General features: G+C 44.2%; 1 protein-coding gene across 20 annotated transcripts in view; it reads left to right on the forward strand.

Annotated features, from left to right (window-relative positions):
• EPB41 (erythrocyte membrane protein band 4.1) overlaps positions 1-19771 on the forward strand; it is a 95217-nt gene that overhangs the window by 67217 nt on the left and 8229 nt on the right. For 7 of the 20 annotated variants that reach the window (XM_033080730.1, XM_033080731.1, XM_033080732.1 and 4 more), the window contains 6 exons: positions 1250-1306; positions 1419-1463; positions 2221-2283; positions 5179-5358; positions 7278-7313; positions 19304-19432. In XM_033080730.1, the coding sequence (XP_032936621.1) occupies positions 1250-1306; positions 1419-1463; positions 2221-2283; positions 5179-5358; positions 7278-7313; positions 19304-19432 (510 nt within the window). Of the gene's footprint in view, positions 1-1249; positions 1307-1418; positions 1464-2220; positions 2284-5178; positions 5359-7277; positions 7329-7695; positions 15356-19303; positions 19433-19771 lie in introns of those variants that run through there. The other 13 variants (XM_033080749.2, XM_033080747.2, XM_033080739.1 and 10 more) reach the window with 8 other exon arrangements.

Below are 19771 nucleotides of genomic sequence, written 5' to 3' on the forward strand. Positions count from 1 at the left end.
TTGTTTAAATTCAGTGCTTTTAACCATTATTTGATCTTCCTGCAAATGTCTTTGTTCTTTGCTGTGGTTGATATGTGTGTGCTGTTCTAATAAGTCAAAATAATGTGCAAAATTACTGTTGATATTACAGTGTCCTTACTATTCAGCAGATCTTGCTGACTTACTGAAACCTTGTGGTGGTGCAACAGAAGTGTTTGCCTTGAGACACAATTTTCACATTACTCCAAAATTTAACGGTTCTCAGCATTGCTGGAGCCACATAATTCTAAACATATCATGCAGTGGTCTTGTGTGAACATCTCCAGGGAAGATTCCTATTAATTAAGGTTTGGAGAAGGAGGTGAGGAATGGGCAGGTGCATTAAAAAATTCCATGGCCTGCGTGAATAGTAATTTTTAAATGAAACTGCTGAAGGAAACTTCAGACTGGCACTGTGGGGTGGGAATGAGAGCACAGAGATCCTGCTGTTCCTGCCCAGCTGCTCCCCCTGCCTCATGTTACACTGAGAACGAGGAAATTTTGCTTATCCCAACTTACTTATTACAGGTTTTTTCCTAAATGCTTAAACATTGGATTTTTTTCCCCCTTTTAAATAGAGATGTGGGAGGGAAATGTGAATTTGAACGTAGCAGATTTACTGTTTCTCCAAAGGAGCTGCATCACTTCTTTAACACCCACTGATGGTTTTGCCTTCAGAGTACTTGGCAATCCAGTTTCCCTAAAATACTTCCCTTAAAGTGTTAAGACAATATTGACTCTCTTCTTACGGACAGGAAAGAACCTAATTTTTGATGTTAGGCTTGATTTTGTAGCTATGCCTCTTCTTACTGCCTTTGCCAAAATAATACCTGTGATATAACCAATCATTTCTGTTTTGGGGAAAGTCTGTTAATTTGAGCATGTTGCTTTGTTTGGATTTTCACTGGAGATCCAGCTGCAAATGCCATTTGAAAACATTGCCTGATCAAGCTAATGCAAGTGGGAAGCCCTTCTTCAGAAGCACTGGAGAGCACTGGTTTCAAATACAAATAATTCTCAAGCTGGAGGAATTATTTACTATGCTGTTGACTAACAGAGTGCTGGGGAGCTGCTGTGTCATTAACCCCTGCCCAGGCCTGCATGTTGGTTTTTACATGTTCCTTCACCACTTCAAAACCAACTTTATGAAGCTGTGTTTGGAAACTAAATGGTTTCTTGGAACAAATCTACTAACAAGAAATGTTTTTACCAATTTATTTCTTAAATGTAGGTGAGGAAAACACACATTGAGGTCACAGTCCCCACCACGAATGGTGCGCAGCCCCAGGTTTGTGCTAATAATTCAGTTTAGGTTGCTCACACTTCTTTTTTTTTCAAGGTTCAACATAGTTAAATGAACCAACAACTCTTTTTTTTTTTTTTTTATCACTGCCCAACAGCAGCAGCCTGCAGAAAAAGAGGAAGAGCTGATAAGAATGAGGAAGGTTAGCCATTTTACCCTTTCACTAGCTAAATTTGCCATATCATTCATGCATCTGTAACCTGTTTAAAAAGACAGTGCTCCAATTTCTTCATGGGCTTTGGGTTGGGATGTTGGTTTTCTTTAAACTATCAAATACTTGATTTGGAAGTTAACAGCTTTTTGTCCCCTAGACAACCTGATTACTGAAATTGTGCATGTTGAATGTTCAAAAGAAGCACACTTGGTTTGATTTATGAAATTTCTTCTCTGTAATTTTAGAAGTTAGAAACTAAATGTAACCTGCATTGCATTGCAGGAAATGCAAAACAAAAGTCAGGAGAGAGCTTTTTTGGTGTTAATTAAGTACTAGGGAAACATCCAAGATGGGAAAGTGGTTGAGGTACAGTTGCTGTGCACATTGGGACCTCCTTCAAGTCCCCCCAGGCAGTGCAGCCTGAACTCAGGAGTGGGCCTGCATCTGAGGAATGTGGTGACTGTGCCAGGCTTCCACAGAAAACCAGGAATTGTCTCTTTGTGGCCAGAGCCAAGGCCCTCTGGGGGCTGTCTCTTTAAAGGATTCATTGCATCTCCCATTCTCCATGAGCCAAGATGCCCATTCCCAGCAGAAATTCCCACCCCATGCTGCCACAGTGCTGCACCCCCAACACTGAGTTAACTTTTTAATTTGCCAATTTATCAATCCCGCAAGACCAACGTTTTAATTTTTTGTGCTTTTGTTTTGTTTTGTTTTGTTTTCCCCTTTTCTTTCATTTTCACAGAAGAGATCAAAGAGGCTAGATGGTGAAAACATTTATATCAGGCATAGCAATTTAATGTTGGAGGTTTGTATGAACTTGAAGCTTTTTTTGAGTTGCATTTGCTAAACCTTTTGCATCTGTGCTGAACTTCTTCCTCTCCTGCTGCTGCCTTTATTTTTGCATGCTCTTGCATGAAAGACCTTTTCATTTTATTTTTTAATTATGCTTCTGCATGGTGACAGTAAACATGATGATGTGCAGACCTTCTTCCTTCTTCCTCTTCTGACTTTCATTCTCTCATACCTCCCCAAAATACATGATTGGCAGTGCTCAGATCTGCTCTGGGACCCACTGGCTGCTCAGGGGGTCATGGATTGTAGTGCTGGGCTCTTTAACCAGTTTTTCACTGTTTGAAACAAATTATTTTCCTGGGGGAAAAGCCACTCTGTTAAAATACAAAATTCAGGATAAGCTGCTGGTGAAATTGGGGCAGATTGCCTAGAGCAGTTGTGGCCACCCTGGGATCCCTGGAAGTGTCCCAAGGCAAGGTTGAACAGAGTTTGGAGCAACAGAGTTTGGATAGTGGAAGGTGCTTCAGGCAGGAGAGATCCTTTTGGATGCTGCACTGGTGTTTGCAGCTTTTCCATCCCCCTCCCAGCCCTTCCTGGCCTTGCAGCATCTCACCACCCCTGGGCCCCGTCCTGCCTCAGTGGCAGGTCCCTCTGGATCTCACAGAGAGGCTCAGTCGTCATGGGTGACTCATCCTTCCACATTACAGCTCTTCTCCTTGGATTTGGGAGCCCTTCCCACTTTGTTTCACCTAAGTTCAGTCTCAGAACAGATCATGCCAATCATATATTTTATTTTCTTTAATACACTCTGTTATGGGAGATGTTTTGTGGCTTCTGATACTCTGGTCCTGTGTTACATGTTTCTACTCAAACTTGCAGCACCAGCAGCTCCTAGGGTTTCCCTGGTGATATCTCTTGAAAGTGGAGTGTACTAGCTGCCTTCTTCTCATCAGAATCTTCAAAGTTTTGCAGCTTCTCTGTGGGTTTCTTTGGGTTTGTTTGGTTTTTTTTTGTTTGATTGGTTGGTTTTGGTTTTGTGGGGTTTTTTGGGGTTTTTGATTTTTGGTGGGGTTTTTTGGAGGTTTTTTGTTTGACTACTGCAACATAGAACTTTGAGTCACAAGTGAAGGGTCTGCACATGATAGGCAGAGTTTGGCCATCGCTGGAGCACTCTGAAGACCGTGCTTGTTGCTTTTTCACCCAACTTAAACAGCTCCAGTTCCCCAGCCCCAAACAGAGTTTTGTCATTGCTTCTGACTTCCTTTTACCCATCAGTGCAATAGTTGCCTCCAAACCTTTTCCCTCCCCACTCCTCTTCCCACAGTTCTGTTGCAGGTGCTCCAGCCCTCCCCTACAACAGGGCTGACCCAGCAGCTCACCCCCTTTATTCCCTCTATTTTTTTAATCCATGCACTTGGCAGATCAGATGTTTTCCTGGCAGACCTCACCCTCCTGAAGCTGCCTGTTGATTATACTGAAAACCTTTTAATGCTCCATGTGCACTGGGTTCCTGCAGAAAGGGCAAAACAGGAGTAAAAGGGTGATGCTGAGCAAGCTGGCTCCTCAAGGTGATATCCAGACCTGGCTCCATGTAGCTCCTCGTGGCTTTGGCTCCTCTGCCAGCCCTCCCAGGCCCTGCTCCTGTGCAGTGCTGGAAAGCTAAGGTGGTCCTTCTGTCTTCTCTGGGCCAGGAGCAGCTGTAGGATTCTTGGACCAGGCAGGGATTTATCCCAGCATCCACAGCAGACTCATTTCTACCTCTTTTTCGTACCTAGCAGGCACTTGCCTTATACTTTCATCTAGAACAGAAGCCAAAATTCCCCCTGAACTGTGCCAAAAAGAGTAAATATTGTTAAAAAGGCATTTGGGATTTAGCCCTGTGGAGGGAGGGTGGGTGTGTCCTGGGTGAGCTGCAGGAATGGAGAGTTTTGGGAGGGCCCTCCTTTAGGGATACATTCCCTGTCCCATCTTCTAAAGCTGATGGGCTGAGTTACAACTAAAGGCACAAAAACAGTGACATTTCCTGGTGATGCTTTTACTGACCTTGATTTCGCCCTTTCTTGCTCCTTTTTGGCCCTGTCCTGAAAAGTTGTTGTTTGACTTTTGCAAAAGCTTTCTTTTCTGCACCCTCTGGTTTGCTTGCAAGGAAGAACTATTTTTAACAAATTGGTTTGCCTTGAAGTCTGTATGTTTGTGCTGTAAACTGGCATCACAGACTAAAAATCTAACTTTTTCCAGATGAAAAATTTTAGCAGGAGTTCCTTGTTTGATCCAACATAAAATAAAGTTTCGGTTTGATTTTTTTTTCCAAAAAAAATAATCTCATCTTTGTTTCTGAAGTCTAAAACCTCCTATGATAGCTCCTGGAGGGATGAGACGAGAGGGAGGGGAAAAATGGTAATGGGGATATTCTGGAAGCAAAGATAATTTCTGCTAGGTTAAAAGAGAAACAGGTATGAAGAGAGTAAATAAAATTTGGTAAACATTTTCTTTACCATCAATTGTATTAATACCTAGAAATACTCAGGCTAGCAGAGGGAAAAGAAAGCAAACCCACAAAATTTAAAGATGTTAAATTAAATAACCCAAAGAAATATAGTCTCACAACTTTAAAAAATCCTGTTTGGGGAAAATCCATGATATTCCATCTCAGCTGTCACCTGGTTTGGCGTAGCTTGAGATGAACCAATGGCATGTCCTGCTGCTGGAGGAGACCCTGTTCTGGGGTTGCAGTTTATCTCAATTAATCAAAGAGGAGGAGAGAAGACACTCCCTTTGTGTATTTGTACTGTGAACACAGTTTGGAGAAGTTGTCAGCAGCTCTGCTGAATGCAGCTTTGCTAAGCACAGCTTAAGCAGTCCCAGGTGTCTCTGTGTCCCTTCACTTATCCTGTCCTTTTGCTGATAGGATCTAGATAAGACGCAGGAAGAAATAAAGAAGCACCATGCCAACATCAGTGAGCTGAAGAAGAACTTCATGGAGTCCGTCCCCGAGCCCCGGCCGAGTGAGTGGGACAAACGTTTGTCCACCCACTCTCCTTTCCGAAGCCTCAACATCAACGGGCAGATTCCCACGGGAGCAGATGGAGTGAGTACCTTGGCACGGGCTGTTCCAAGGGCCAGCATTGCAATGTGGGATTCAGTTCCCCTTAGCTTCTGCTTATTTTCAGTTTTAATAGTTACTGTTGACTTGTAACATGATAGAACGTTCTCTGAGAGAATCAAAGCTTTAGTAATAGTGTCATAAAAGTGTGATTTTTTTTTTGGTAGAGAAGGAGGTATGAATTCCTTAACTGGTATTGATGTTGCTTTTCCTAGTGTTGCTGTCAGTGTGATGCTAGAGGGCACTTCCTGTGACTGGTTTGGGAACTGACTCATTCCTGGATCTCCCCAAAATGTGGAAAAATCTCTGACAAACCCAAAATCCAAAGACCTAAATTATTACTTCAGATATAATATTGCAAATAACCGAATGGAGAAGCACTGGGATGGGATGATTTTTCCAAAATCACTTTATTCTCCAGTTAATCTGATATGTAATTGGGTTTAGACTTGCATTAGGAACTACAGGTGCTGATCTGCTGTGGAGGCTTCGAGAAGACTCCTCAGGTGGCCACAGCAGGACTGTTCAAACAAAATGGGACTCTCCCTCCTTCCAGGAACTGTGTATTAGTAACCACATACACTCAGTTTCTCTGCTAATTTCCTTAAAAAGGTAATTTCTCAAGGAAAAGCCAGTTACCAACTGATTTCTTCTTAACTAAAAGACCCCTCTGTGACATACTGGTGGTAACCGCTTCATATTTGGAGCATATGAGTAAAACTGTAGTTAGTGCCTGTGGTAATCATTTAAGTAGTAAATGCAATTTTTTATTGCTATAGAAAAATTGCATCCTGACTGCAAGTAGTGGCAATTGAAGACTCTCCTGGTTGAAATCCCAGTTTTTCCCCTTCCTTCCCACAACCCTGTAGATGAACTAATATTTCATGTTCAAACAAGGCAGATACTTACTAATCAGGAAATAATCTTACAGTGGATGGAGAGTTATTGTAACATGTACAAGGGGCTTAACACCAAGTTTACTATGGGCTCCTCAAAGCTTGGAATAAAACCAGGATTTTTTTTGTCTGCTAGAAAAATGAGATTCCCCAAAATGAACTTAATCAGGATTGGTTGTTACAGAATCTCAGAATGGTTTGGATCGGAAGGGAACTTAAAACCCATCCAGTTCTACCCCTGCCATGGACAGGGGCATCTTCCACTGTCCCAGGTTCCTCCAAGCCCAATTCAGCCTGGCCTTGAACACTGCCAGGGATCAAGGGGCAGCAACAGCTTTTGTGGTCAACCTGTCATGTCATTTGGATTACCCTGTTTGACACATTGCTCTCTGTGGCTGAGCCTCAGAGTAGATTCCCCTGGAACGCAGGCAACAGAGCTCTGCTCGCAGTGCCCAGTGGGTTTTGGGGTGTGGGTGGGACAGAGCAGAGGCTCTCAAGCTCCACAACTGCAGTTCAAGAGTGTTATTCTTGGTTTTTATGAAGAATATCTTGCAATTTCTTGCAAGACCACACTGAGACCTTGGAGGACTGCTGGTCACCATAACTGGTTGGTGTGGGCTTGTCCCACATAAGGCTGCAGTGGGTCTACAGCACCGTAGAATTGGTGTCAGCCCTAGATTTGTATTTCTGGAAGTTCCTTCTTAATCTGGTCCTCTTTGAAGTGATCTCACTCTGAGGTGGCTATGTCCTGCTATGAACTTCCAGAAATGCATCTTCCTCAGGCACTGACTGGGGAGAAAGTTTTCCCTCACCTGCATGTGTTGAAGGATCATAAATCAGATGGTAATTAAGGATGGTAAATCATGGTGCAGAGCCATTGCTCCTGTTCATGATGGTACCTTCACCCTGCCTTAGTGACCAAAGGGTTTTTTACTGGGGCTACTTTTCTGCTATTCCTCCATGTTTTATTATGATACAACTGAACCTTAACACGCTTTGTGTGTCCAGGTCAAGAAAGTCACTGTCCCGTCTTCTGAAAGACAGGTTGGTGGGCTTGAGGTAAAGCTGCTGCTCTGATCAGTGCTTCTGAACCAGACTTGCTATTGCAATGGCACCGAGCAAAACTCAACAGCAGCTGCTGGATAACATTTTTTTTTTGGCTACGTGAAGTAGTTTCATAACTGACACCCAGAGGACTTTGGCACTGCTGCAGCTTTTGCAGCTTTCAATTTTTGCTTCTTTTGGTGCATGGCTGGTTTGAAAAAGCTGCATGACTGATATAACCGTGTATTCGGAAACAAAAGCAATTCTGAAAATTTAATTGTTCCCTGTTCTTTTTATGTTGTCTTTCTTCCTTTTTTTTTTTATCCTTGTTGTTTTAACAATCATGTTACTCTTGCATTTTATATTTTCGTTTGCTGCCCAGTCTCCCAGCTACTTTCTCATGAATTCTCACCACTTAGGGGTGTGCAAAGAACCAGTCCCAAAATACCACACTGACCAGCGGAGGTTGGCTCAGCTGAGGGAGCTTAGAGCCAAGTTTTTCCTCTCCTAAGTACACTTGGGCTGGCGAACTAAAGGGATGCAGAGCTACTGACCAGCAACACTCACACAATCTTTCCTTTCTTCAGTGGAAGTGCTGAAGCCCTTGCATGGTCCTGTGTGCTGATTTACTCATTCTGAGATTTTATCATTCTTTAGACTCTAGAAACAAAAACACTAAAAAACAGAGCAAAATTCCAGGAGTTTACACTGCTCCTAATGTCACTCTGCTCATTCTGTGGGATTTCTAAGATTTACAGTTTTTCACTTGCTTAACAGAATTTTCAAACCAATCGAAATTTTGATACTTTGGTCAGAACTTTGGAAAAGCATTTTGTATCTCTTCTGCAGTCTGGCTCTTCCAAGGGAGTTTCCAAACTCTGGGTTTTAAGGGCACTGTAGATTAGGAGGCTGTCAGAGACCACATTTTGTACTGCACCATTCCTGTTTCAAATGCCTCAAGCTTTTTTCTCACCATTCCAATTCCAAAACACCCTGAAAGATTTTGGGCATCCATTTCTCTGAGATGGCAGGCACCAAACACCCATGATCCTGATGCAGATGTTGATGAGGTCTGCAGAGAGAACATGGTTCTATAGCTCCAGGGCTGATGTGACCCAGACCACCAGCGGCTCTGCTCCCCAGGGCAGTTTATTTTATGTTGAGAAGAGTTGCCCTAATGCTTTGCACATCTCCAAGTGTCATTTTGGGCACTTTCCATCTGTCATTTTTGTTCATCTCTCTCTGTCTTTCTTGATCTTCTACCACGAAAGCAGACACGGGAACGGCCTCTGTTAGTACAGGATGAAGACAAACTAAAAAAGCAGGAGATACCTACTGAGACAGCCATTCCCCGGCCAGCAAGTGAAGCAACTCTTCCAAAGGTTTCTATTGCAATCCCTGAAGAGCAGAAATCACTCAAAAAGTGTCACCTGTACTCTAGCCTTTTTCCTTCTCCACGCATTCCCTTTATGATGTCCTTTCTTCTGGTCATAGCACTGACTGTTTGGTGGCTGGTCTTTCTCTGAGTGGCAACAGGGTCGTGTTGAAACCTCAAGACCAAAGCTCCTGAATTTCTTGGCTGTAGTCTGCTGCATCTTCCTTGTCCTGGTCTTTAATCTCCATAGTTCGCTGTCCCAGGGAGGGACACCCCATGACTGATGTGTTAATCCTGCTCTCTGTCCGTGTGTGGCTGTGATGGGACCTGATAGGAGTGGTCGTGGATTTCCAGGTCCATTCTCAAGTTTCCTGTGGTGAAAAGCAAATTCTTTGAACTGTGTTCCCAACTGCAGTGGGAGGGCAGATGAGGGGAGGAAATCATGGGAGGAGAGTCTGGTTTCCCAAGCCCCTGAAAGACTTCCCATAGGAATTGCTGGAGAGTTGCTTTTAAGCTTGTTGTTTTAAATGTGAGATACTCACAAACTGAAGAACATTTGATGTAAAAGGGGCTTTACAGGAATCTGCTGAATCACAGAATCCTGGAATGGTTTGCGGTTGGAAGGGCCCATAAAGATCATCTTATTCCACCACCTGCTGAGGGCAGGGAACCTTCCCCTGGACCAGGTTATTGCAAGTCCCATCCAACCTGGCCTTGGACACTTACAGGTATGGGAGTCCACAGCCTCTGTGAGCAAACAGGAGGTTGACTCTCTAGGAGGAACATTGGAATCTAATCCATAAACACTCCATTTCTAGGAAACTCAGACTGGTGTTTAAATAAAAAGTGCTGGTTCTCACTGCTGCTCTTAGTAATAACTTAGGGACAGTGTCAGCTTTTCACCTTTGACAAAGTATCCCAGCTTCCCTCTCCACCCCTATTCTCACATCCAAGAAAATACATAGTGTTATAGGAGAAAACCCATAGCAAGGAGATATTTATTGTAAACATAGATTAATAATTTTTTTTAATCTGATGGTCTTGGTGCACTTGGGATGTGTTTAATTTGTGTGGAACTAACTGACGCATGTTTGCTCAGGTCATAGGGATGGAGTTACCTGCTGTTTGAGCATTCCCCCCTGTTGGCATGTTGGCTTGGCCACATCAGGACACACTTCTAATGTTAAACCCCTCGATTGTTTTTGACTTCTTTAACCAAACTGTTGCATGCTGGTTGTTGTTTATTGCCCACAATGTAAGTGTCTGGATGATGCTCCCATATAGCCAAGTTATCTGGCTGAGCTGTGCAGGCTCCAGCCCAACTGGACTGAGTAGATCTGGTTTGTAAGCTGGAGGGAAGGTAGGACTTTGTGTCTAAGGGGTTTCTTTTCTGTAAATAGTAATGACAGGGCTGAGCTGAGGTCCCCATTTCTCCTTTCAGCACTAATCTGTGTTCTCCTGTGTTCACTGGAGGACTTGGGCTGGACACAGTCACTCTGAGAACACCCCCTAGTGTCACCAGTGGTGGCATCTGCTCCAGCAGCATGGAGGAGAAGGAAGCAGGCCTTTATTATATGGACTAAAATGTGTGAATATATATAAATACCTGTATTTATAACCCTTTCTAGATCTCTATCTGTGTGAACAGTATTATTTTAGGAAGCTAGCAGATAAGCTTGAAGGAATAAGGCAGACATGGCCATGTGCTGTCTGATCTGAGGATCTTTGGGTATCATGGACCACTCAAGTCACCTCATGTGCTCGATGTACAGGTTGAGGTTCTAAATGCTGTCTCAGAAACTTAGGTTCATTCTGCTAGTGAAACCCTTTGTTTTATTCCCACAGGAATCTTTCCAATTCCTCTTGTAACCTGCTCCAATTAGTTCACCAGTTTGTGCCTTTAGGACTTTGTTTTGTGAGGATGTTGATTTTTCACTGGAAAATATTCTCCCCTTCTTAATACACTGCCTTTAATACACAGTCTTCCTCCTTTGGCACTAGGAAGTGTAGAAGTCTGAGGGTTGTTGTACAGACATAGTCTGGTGTGAAGGAGGGTGTCGGCAGGCTGCAGCCCTGAATCCTTGGAGCATCCCTTGGAATGCACTTGGACTCCAGCAGATCAGGTGTGGAGTTTAGGAAGACAGAGGTGGGACCTGGAGAGGAGAAGTGGGGGAGGATGCTGGGGTGCCATGTGCTGTGCAGAAAATGCAGGATGGAAAAAGTCAGGAGATACTTGTGGCTGGCATTCCCTGACTGCATCTCCTTCCCAAAATCTTAACACTTGTGATGAAGAACAGGGATTGTTTGTTCTCCCCAACCTGGCGTGGAGAGGGAAGAAACAGGAGTTGTTTATATCTCTCTCAGTTTTCTGTTCATATTTCCTAGAGGTTGAACACACAGGGGCTTCCTTCCCAAAGCCATTGCTTGAGATCGCTGCTTGGGATGCTGTGGTGAGCACTGCTGAGTTTACTGCATTTCTGATCCAGTGACAAGAACTCGGAAGCCACACTGGTGGCCTTGGCAAAGCTATGGTTTCTGTAGTTCTGTCATCCACTTACAAAGCACCTGAAGTCTTTTGCCCAGAGCAGCCTTAGACCAGAGTGCTCAGGATGTCTCATCCCAGCAGAATAAGAGATGGGCTCTGTCACCTCTACTCAATTCTGTAACTCTTTAATTCAAATGGTCTCTTTCTCTCTTTTTTAATCTTGAGGTAAGGCTGGTTGTCATCAGCAAAAAACCTTGGAAACTTTACACTCTGACAAGGCTTAGGAACATTTTTGGGATTTATATACCAATTATCACTGGAGACTATAAAGAAATTGAACAAATGCTTTCTATTTCTCTGGCAGTTTAGAGACCAGTTACCTGTATTCATCCAGGTAGATTATGATCCCTCCTGACAAAGGAAACCTGTAACATACCAGGGAGAGAAACCTCATCTGTCCAGCGCCTCAGGGATGTGCCCACTGGGCTGCAGCCCCTTTCCCAATCACTCCTCTGCTTTATTCCCTGTTTGCTTGTAATGCAAAGGGAGTGACAGTCCATGACAATCCACATAAGGTCTCATTCCTGCACATTCTGTATCCCGTTTGTGCACATTCCGTATTTTTTACACCTTGGTGCTGTGGTTTCCCCCTTTTTCCATGATGTCAGCACAGGTTGCAGCACCGAGAGGAGGATTTTGTGAGTCCTGCTGTCATCCCTGTGCACAGGGAGAACTGATTGGCTCCAGTGCTCTTTAAGGGCTGAGCTCTCAGGGGATCTGTAAAGGAACCAATACATGTGGTTTGTTCCTATTTTCCTCAGGAATAAAATTACTGGGAACAGCAGCAGCTCCTGGCTGCCTGCCCCAACACCAGGACCCATTGACACAGAGATTCGCACACCCTGTTCAGCCTGGCTGGTGCAGTGCCATGCTGTGAGTGATGGAGAGCTGAGTTATCCCTCCTGCAGGGAAGCTGGAAATGTCTGCAGTATGTAACCTTATCCAGGCTGGCATGAGAGATCCGTGTTTTTCAATGTGACCTGCTGCAGAAAATGGCATTTTAGTGTCTGACATGCTGGTGACCATAGGCAGGATAAGTCTGCCAGCAGTTTTGCCCAGTGTTTTGTGGTGTGGTCACTCACCTCTTTGATGCTCACGTGTAGGATCCCATTGGGAGCTGTTGGGGGTTCAGTGCTTCCCATCACAATATTAACGGTCAGCTCCACACTCACTTCCAGAATTCCTTACCTGGATTCCAGCTCTTCTGAACACCACCTAAAACACAGGAGTTTCTTGTGCTTTCTTGCTTTAGGAAAAGGTGGACATCAGTATTTTGAAGGAGCAGATGTGCCAGAACCAATAGCTTGGAACTTGGATTCAGCTCCAAGTCTGTGATGATACTTGAGGTCTTCACTGCAGTAAAACAACATCACTTTTTCAACTGCTGAAGGGGAGCAAATAAATGAGGGTGTTGGCTGCATCTCCTCCCACATCCTGCCTTACTGGGGGAGTGATGGTGAGCTGAGGACTTTCCATGGGCAGCTCAGTCAGGGCAGTATTCAGCCAAGACTGGCTCCCCTCTCTTTTGTTTTGTCCAGTAACTACTGAAGACCCTAAAGAGTAGGTATTCCACATCTCCCTCCTATCCTGAAATAATCAGGAGAGGTGGATTTCCTCAGCACTAAGGGAAGTGGTTTGTGTTTGGAGGAATGAGGCTTGGCTGTACCACCAGCTCCTGGGAAGGTTATCATAGAATCATGAAATACCCTGAGTTGGAAGAGACCCACAAACATCAACAAGTCCAGATCCTAATGGTTATGGGCAAAGTCTTTGACTTCACATCAGTGTCAGTAATTTGTCCCTCCGAGAATTGTTCCGCTACTTTATTAGGTTTTCTTTTTTCCTTGTCATGAGTTGATGGTACCTGTTCTGTCCTACAGGATGACAGAAACTCCTTGGTCTTTACTTATTAGAGGGTGACACTGGAGAACCTGACAGAGGTGGTCATTCTTGTGTCTCTGTTTGCATCTGTTGTGGTTTGTGGGGCTGGAGGGAAGGACTGGCCTTGTTTTGGGCCCCTTTGGGATCTTTTAGCAATGGTAGACAGTCCTGTTGGATCAGTCTGTGGGGACTAGAAATACTTTATTTTTTACCTAAAATGCTCTCTTTTGGAACACTTTTTTGGTTTTGTATTTTTTCTCAGATTTTTCTTTGTAAATATGTACATTTATCCATTAATAAATGTTACTGCAAAACAGATCTTTCTTTCCACTGCTTATTAACCAAAAAAGCTATATATGCCCTGTGTTAGTGACTTCCTTGGACTAACCCTCAATATTCCTTTCTCAAAGCAGGACCCCTCAGACCATGAGTCATTGCTGATGGCATTCACGGTGTAGGGTCTGCTGGACGCTCTTGGGTGTGAGTTGGGTGCTCCTGAGGAGAGGGAGTAGACAAGGCTGCAGCTCTGAGCTCTCAAACTGACCAGAATCATTCAACTGAGGATTAAATCCAGCTTGGTTTAAGACAGGCTTTGTATACAGTATTCCCCTACTACATGCTTAATGTGACTCTAACACCTTCTCCCTCTTCACTTAGGAGACTGTGTGGTAGGAAAAGTTAATTGCAGAAAGTTGTTCTGAGAGCAGAAGTGAGGCAGCTCCTGCACAGCTCAGCTACAAGAGCCTTTGTCCCATCTGGTGTGTTAATCTGGGGACAAAAATGCTTCTTTTGGGTTTTGTAAGTGAAGAAACCACATTCCTAATGAACCGCTGTTCCTCAGCTACAATACGAGCTTCTGGTAGATTTTTTCTGGTTGAAGCTCAGGCTGTAATTCAAGGCTGTGTGAAGAGTCAGTTTTAAGTCCCAAGTTTTGTGAGATTACAGGAAGGCAGATATGGCTGCTCATAGTGCTGATTCCTGAGATGAGCCTGGAACCGAGGCAGAGCTGTAACTTCAATTATGGAATGAAGGAAGTGGAATGAGCAGCACAAAATTGATGGCATTGATAAACCCTGATTTTATCCCCTCTTTTCACCAGCTGCTGCTGCACTAAGGCAGCTCTTGCAATGCCACTACTTTGTTCTCTGCAGAGGGATTTTGGAATAAAAAACCCTTTATGAGAGAGTACCTGTCTCACAGAAGGGATGGGAAGGAGACCAGTGGGAGTGGGCAGAGGAATCTTATTGCCTAACAACCTTATTTTGATAATTGAAGTATTGATCTTGAGGTTGATTCATGTTGCCAAGTCATCAATGCAATGATTGGAGGTGGTTGCTGTGTGTTGTGTAATATATTGGATCCTTGTTCAGAACAGAATTTAGTCTTTTGAAGGTTTGGACACACTGTGTTTTCCAGCATTACTTTTAATTTTGGTCAAAATCTCTTTTATGCATCTATTGTCTGGGTAGGCTGGTCACAATGTTGTGATCTGATCAATGACAGTGAAAAAATTCGTTGAAAAACACAAATTTGTAGATAATGTCCATGCTTTTCAACGCCAGGGTGTTTTAAACAGCTTCTAAATGTTTTTAATTTTTACCTTAAGGCAAAGCAGTTCTGTAAGGCAGTGGTGGGTACTGTAAAGTAAGGATCTCTTGTTTTCTGCTTTATAATACTTTTTACCCAAGTGCTTTGCCAGCTATGAGGTTGAGCATCAGTTGATCTGGGAGCGTTCTCTGGTGAGTGTGGTTTGCTGCAAAGCAACATTATCTCCTTGTGCATCCCTAGACATTCACTCCGAGCCTGTGAGCTTCTGTGGATCGTTGTTTGGGGATAACCTAATAACAGCGTCACCAATTCCATTGCCATTCTGGGAAGGGAACAGGACTGGGAAGTATTTAACCAGCTGGGATTCCCAACATTTCATGTGGTGGTTGTAGGGAGTTACTGTGTGCTATAATTTCATGGTTTTAGCAATTTTTATTAAATAGTAACTGGTAGTTGGCATCATTTTAGTGCTCCTTAAGTTTTCTGCAGGATAATAGTCTGATTTGGGGTGGAAATAATGGAATATTCAGAGAGAGGCATGAGAAAAAACATCTACTCTGACAGCATAGGGCAGCTGGGTCATACAAATAGATTCTGATCCCAAACAGCAGTGTCTTGAAAAAATTCAGGCAAACCAATTTATACAAAACCACTTTCTGAGAAAAATAAATCCTTTTGGCCGCTGGTATCAAACATGAAATTAAGCCTGTTATTAATTTATCCCCAGTCTGAATTATTGTGTGTCACTTCATTGCAACGCTTCCGCTGTGTCTTCAGGGGCACAAAGATTTATATTTCAAGGGTGGTGCTTTAGTTGCATTCATGTCTGGGTCAGTTTGTTTCTTCTGGGGCATTGCATCCTGTCCTGTATTTAATTTACTCTGTGTTTGACTGCTTCGTGCTTGATCTAGGCCTCACTAGTTTGGGGCTGTGTTCCTGGAAATGAGTAGTTAGCAGTCCAGGCACCTCTCAGGTTTCTTGGGTCTCAAGGTGAGCTTGGAACTCTGCAAATCTGAGCCCTAAACATAGGGATGCTTTGGCATTTGCAATTTAAAACAAATCTTGATAAGATCAGAATTTGTAACAGATTCTGAAATTCCTAAGGAGGACTTTTACATAGATAACTTTATCTAGAAACAAATACCTTCCCATTAGTTTATCTTCTTAGGAGTGGAATAGGAAGGCAAGGCAAAAAGTGCTTCTGATCAGTTGATCTTATCAGGATTTCATTCTGTCTTTCCAGCTTTCATGTTTGCTGCTGCACTTGGCTCTGCTGGTGACCAGAATGCGCACAGCACAGGCTCCATTCCAGCTCTCCCTTCCTTTATGCATCTGTCATATGAGATGCTTCCAAAATGCAAATTATTTTATCTGTCTTTGAAAGGGAACTGGGAGGTTGTTATGACTGTATACAGATTTTACCTCTTAAATACGTCAGTGTTTGTGTAGCTGCTTAATCTTCTTTGTTTTATCTGTGATTCTTCTCTTGGCTGAGTAGTGTTCCAGCTCTTACATAAGGAAATCTCACTCCTAAGGCATGTTCCATTAAACCCCTGAAGATGAGCTGTGTCTTCTCAAGGTCCCATGAATAATTTGCAAGGTTCAGCATCTATAATTAAGAAAAGGTCAGGATATTGGCAGTATATTCAGTCAAGTTTTAAACCAACAAGACATGGCTGTACACAGCTGATAACCCCATTCATGTTCTGTTTTGTGGAATATTGCAGGGTAGAGTCTTGTGTTAGGAAATGACAGTGGGTTCTGGATATGATATCATAGAATATCCTGATGGGAGAGAGATCCACAGGGATCATCCAACCCAGCCCCTGTCCCTGCCCAGACCCCCCAGCAACCCCCCCTGTCCATCCCTGGAGCTCTGGCAGCCTCGGGGCCGTGCCCATTCCCTGGGGAGCCTGGGCAGTGCCAGCACCCTCTGGGGGAGGGAAGAACCTTTCCCTGATCTCCAGCCTGAGCCTGCCCTGGCCCAGCTCCAGCCCTTCCCTGTCCCTGTCCCTGTCCCAGGGAGCAGAGATTGGAGCTACCCCTCAGGAGGAAGCTGCAAACTGCCTTGAGGTCTCCCCTTGAATATGCCTTTGGAGGAACATGTGGAAGTGGGTTTGGATCAGAAATAACCTTTCTCTATGAGCACAGTCTGACGTGCCCATCTCAGTGCTGCTTACTCTCCCTCCACTCCCGTTAAATGCATTTTGCTAAGCAATATCCCAACAACTTAAGCACAAGCGGCTGGAAATTCTAATAAATAGAAATCTTACAGCTATCCTGTCTGCAACATAAGCAGAGAACTGAAAAATACCCATGAGAAATGGGGGAAGAGTAATTTCTTGAAATTACACTTTTAAAAAGCAGCTATTTGTTCCTACATAAAGCAGCTCCTGCTCTTATCCTGCCATTGAGCTGTGTCATGAGAGGAGGTCAGTCAAAGGGAAAGCCTCTGGAGTATAAAAAATGAATCATACCAAATAACCCACAGGCTTCAGGCCTCGCACTTTAAGCGCAAATTACAGTTTTTTTGGTTGCCCGGGGAATCTTGTTAGGAAGTGAGGCAACAGCTTCAAGGAGTTAAAAGCAGAATCAGGAGATGGTTTTCAAGTAGTGGGTGGATTTTGTTGCCCATGGAAGTTTTGGATGTGCACAAGTCCCCACTTGATACACTGAAATTATTCCAAACTGATCAAAAAGCGCTTAGTGGTGTCTCTTCCTCTAGGTGTAGGGAGATGTTTTCATATTAGTTCCTTGAAATTTTGGAGGGTGGATTATTAATGTACCAGGAAGACTGTGTCAGTAAATGCACTGGGTTCAGCACAGAGGTCTTCCAGTGTCCAGCCCCACTGTTGCATGTGTTACTGGAGATGTGATATATGATAAGAACCTGATGTTTTGCCTTGATGCCTTCTGACCTCCTGCTCTCCTTAACTCCCTGCTCTCTTTCTCTCTCTCTCTCCTTGGCTTTTTTTGTGTATCCATTTCATTTTAGAAAATGAGTGACTTTCCCTCCCAAGAGGATGTGGCTGCAGTGGCAGAGTGGAGGAGTTTTAACACTGGCTTTGCATGGGAGGGCTCAAAGCAGTCAGTAGTTTTTAGTGAGGCTCCAGTGCCACCCACCTCACAGCCTTCTCCCAGCTGGCACTTTGGTGCTTCCTCCCTAAGCAGCGAGGAGGAGGAGGAGCAGGAGGAGGAGGTTCCCAGCCACTCTGCCAGCGAGGAGGACGTAACATGTGGAAAGGGGGTTTGTGTGGATGTGGAGAAGGACTCGGAGCTCTCCGAGCCGAAGCCCCGCCCCAGCCCTGCCACACTTCTCCAGCAGCCCTGGGGAGGAGAGGAGGAGGAGGTGGCAGAGGATGGTGAAGACAACTTTGACTTTAGAAAGCCACATGGTGACTGTCCCAAGCCAGATGCTCCTAACGGGCTGCCGGAGCTCATTCGCTGCTTCCAGGTAGTGAGCCCAGCTCCTCACCCCATGCCCTGGCTACCTTTGGAGTGGGAACCCAAACACTGCAGCAAGCAGACACCACAGATCTGCAGAGGACTTGGGTTTTCTTGGCTTGGACTCGTGCTTGGAGCTGATGAGCCACTGAATCTCCCACACTCAGTGCAATAAACCCCTCAGTTTATCTTTGAATTAAATATGAGCTACCGTCAATTTGCCTTTGCCTTAAATATGAGTCCCTCTCAATTTATCTTTGCATGAAATACAATCGCCGTAGTGCAATGCCCTTCTTGGATGGAAGCATCCTGTGGTGTTTCCACAAAAAGGCAATATTTAGGCTCAAAAACCATGTCATTTTAGCTCCTTAAGGATTTTGCTGGCTCTGGCTGGACTGGTAGCTGACCCACAGCACAGCAAATTTGAGGTGCTGTCCAGTGTGTGCCTTTGTGCTCCCAACAATGGAAGGGATTTTTGCCTGCTTCAGTGTTGATGTTGCTTTTGTTTCAATAGATGCCTATTCCCCCCTAATGATTATGGTGACATCTGGCAGGGTTGGGGATGGTGGCAGAAATCGAGCCCTCTGGGAAAGCACTGGCTCTGAACTCACTCTGTTTTCTTCTGGACGATCATCAGGTGGCGGAACAACTGATTTCTCTCCACCCTTACTCTTCTTTCTGTTTTATCTGACATTGATTTAATAAAAGTTAAAGGCATAATGAGGATTTTTAATAACACAGTGTTGCTCTTGAGGTCAGGATAAAGCAGCTCAACTGTGATCAAGTCTTTGTGTGCACAGGGTTGGCATTAATCCTGATACTGGCATCAGCAGATGAGGGTCATCTTCTCCTGGCAACTGGCAATGAGCTTCTGGTAATTAGAAAGTTGAGAATCAGTGGAAACAACGTCTATGGTGTTGTGACACACCCATTAAACCCTTAAAGCCTGGTTTGGGCTGACTAGAGTCTTTGGTGTGGGGAGGGGCTGGAGGATTTTGCTGCCTGTCTAATCCTCATGCCTGATCTCTGCTCTTGGAGCAGTGTGTTATTCCAGAGACTTAAACCCAAAGATTTCCAGGCTGACCTTAGTTCCCACAATGCTTTTATCAGATCAGTGTCAGAACACTTGCCAGCAGCCGTCAGAATGCGGAGATGGGAACTGGGTGCTTACAAGATGTTTTTAACCCTGTCTCACAGCCCCCACTAGTGAAGACACAGACTGTCACCATCTCTGATGTGTCCAGCGCTGTCAAAAGCGAAATTCCCACAAAAGAAGTCCCTATTGTCCACACTGAGACAAAGACCATCACCTATGAAGCTGCACAGGTAAGGTGTGTTTGGATAGCTTTCCTAGGGGCTTAATTAAACACAAGTAAATGTATTGTTTTCCAAATCCTCAGGATGAAACAGCAGCACCTGCCTGTCTCTGCATGTCTAAGTGCAGCACAGGCATTAACTGATGCTGTGAACACTATTTCCAGCTGCATCTGATATTTTTAGAGGAGCAGTGGTTTTGCTGTCCCTGAAGAGTAATTATTTTTTCAAGATGCGCTTGCAACCAGTATTTATCTTCAACCACTGGTGGCTTCAGGATGTGGATTGCTCTGTACAAAGTTAACCTGAGTTGGCCTTTTTTCTGCAACAGATGCCTTGTCTTGTTTTCCC

Source organism: Catharus ustulatus, chromosome 26, assembly GCF_009819885.2.
Source record: "Catharus ustulatus isolate bCatUst1 chromosome 26, bCatUst1.pri.v2, whole genome shotgun sequence".
In the NCBI taxonomy this organism is placed as follows: Eukaryota; Metazoa; Chordata; class Aves; order Passeriformes; family Turdidae; genus Catharus; species Catharus ustulatus.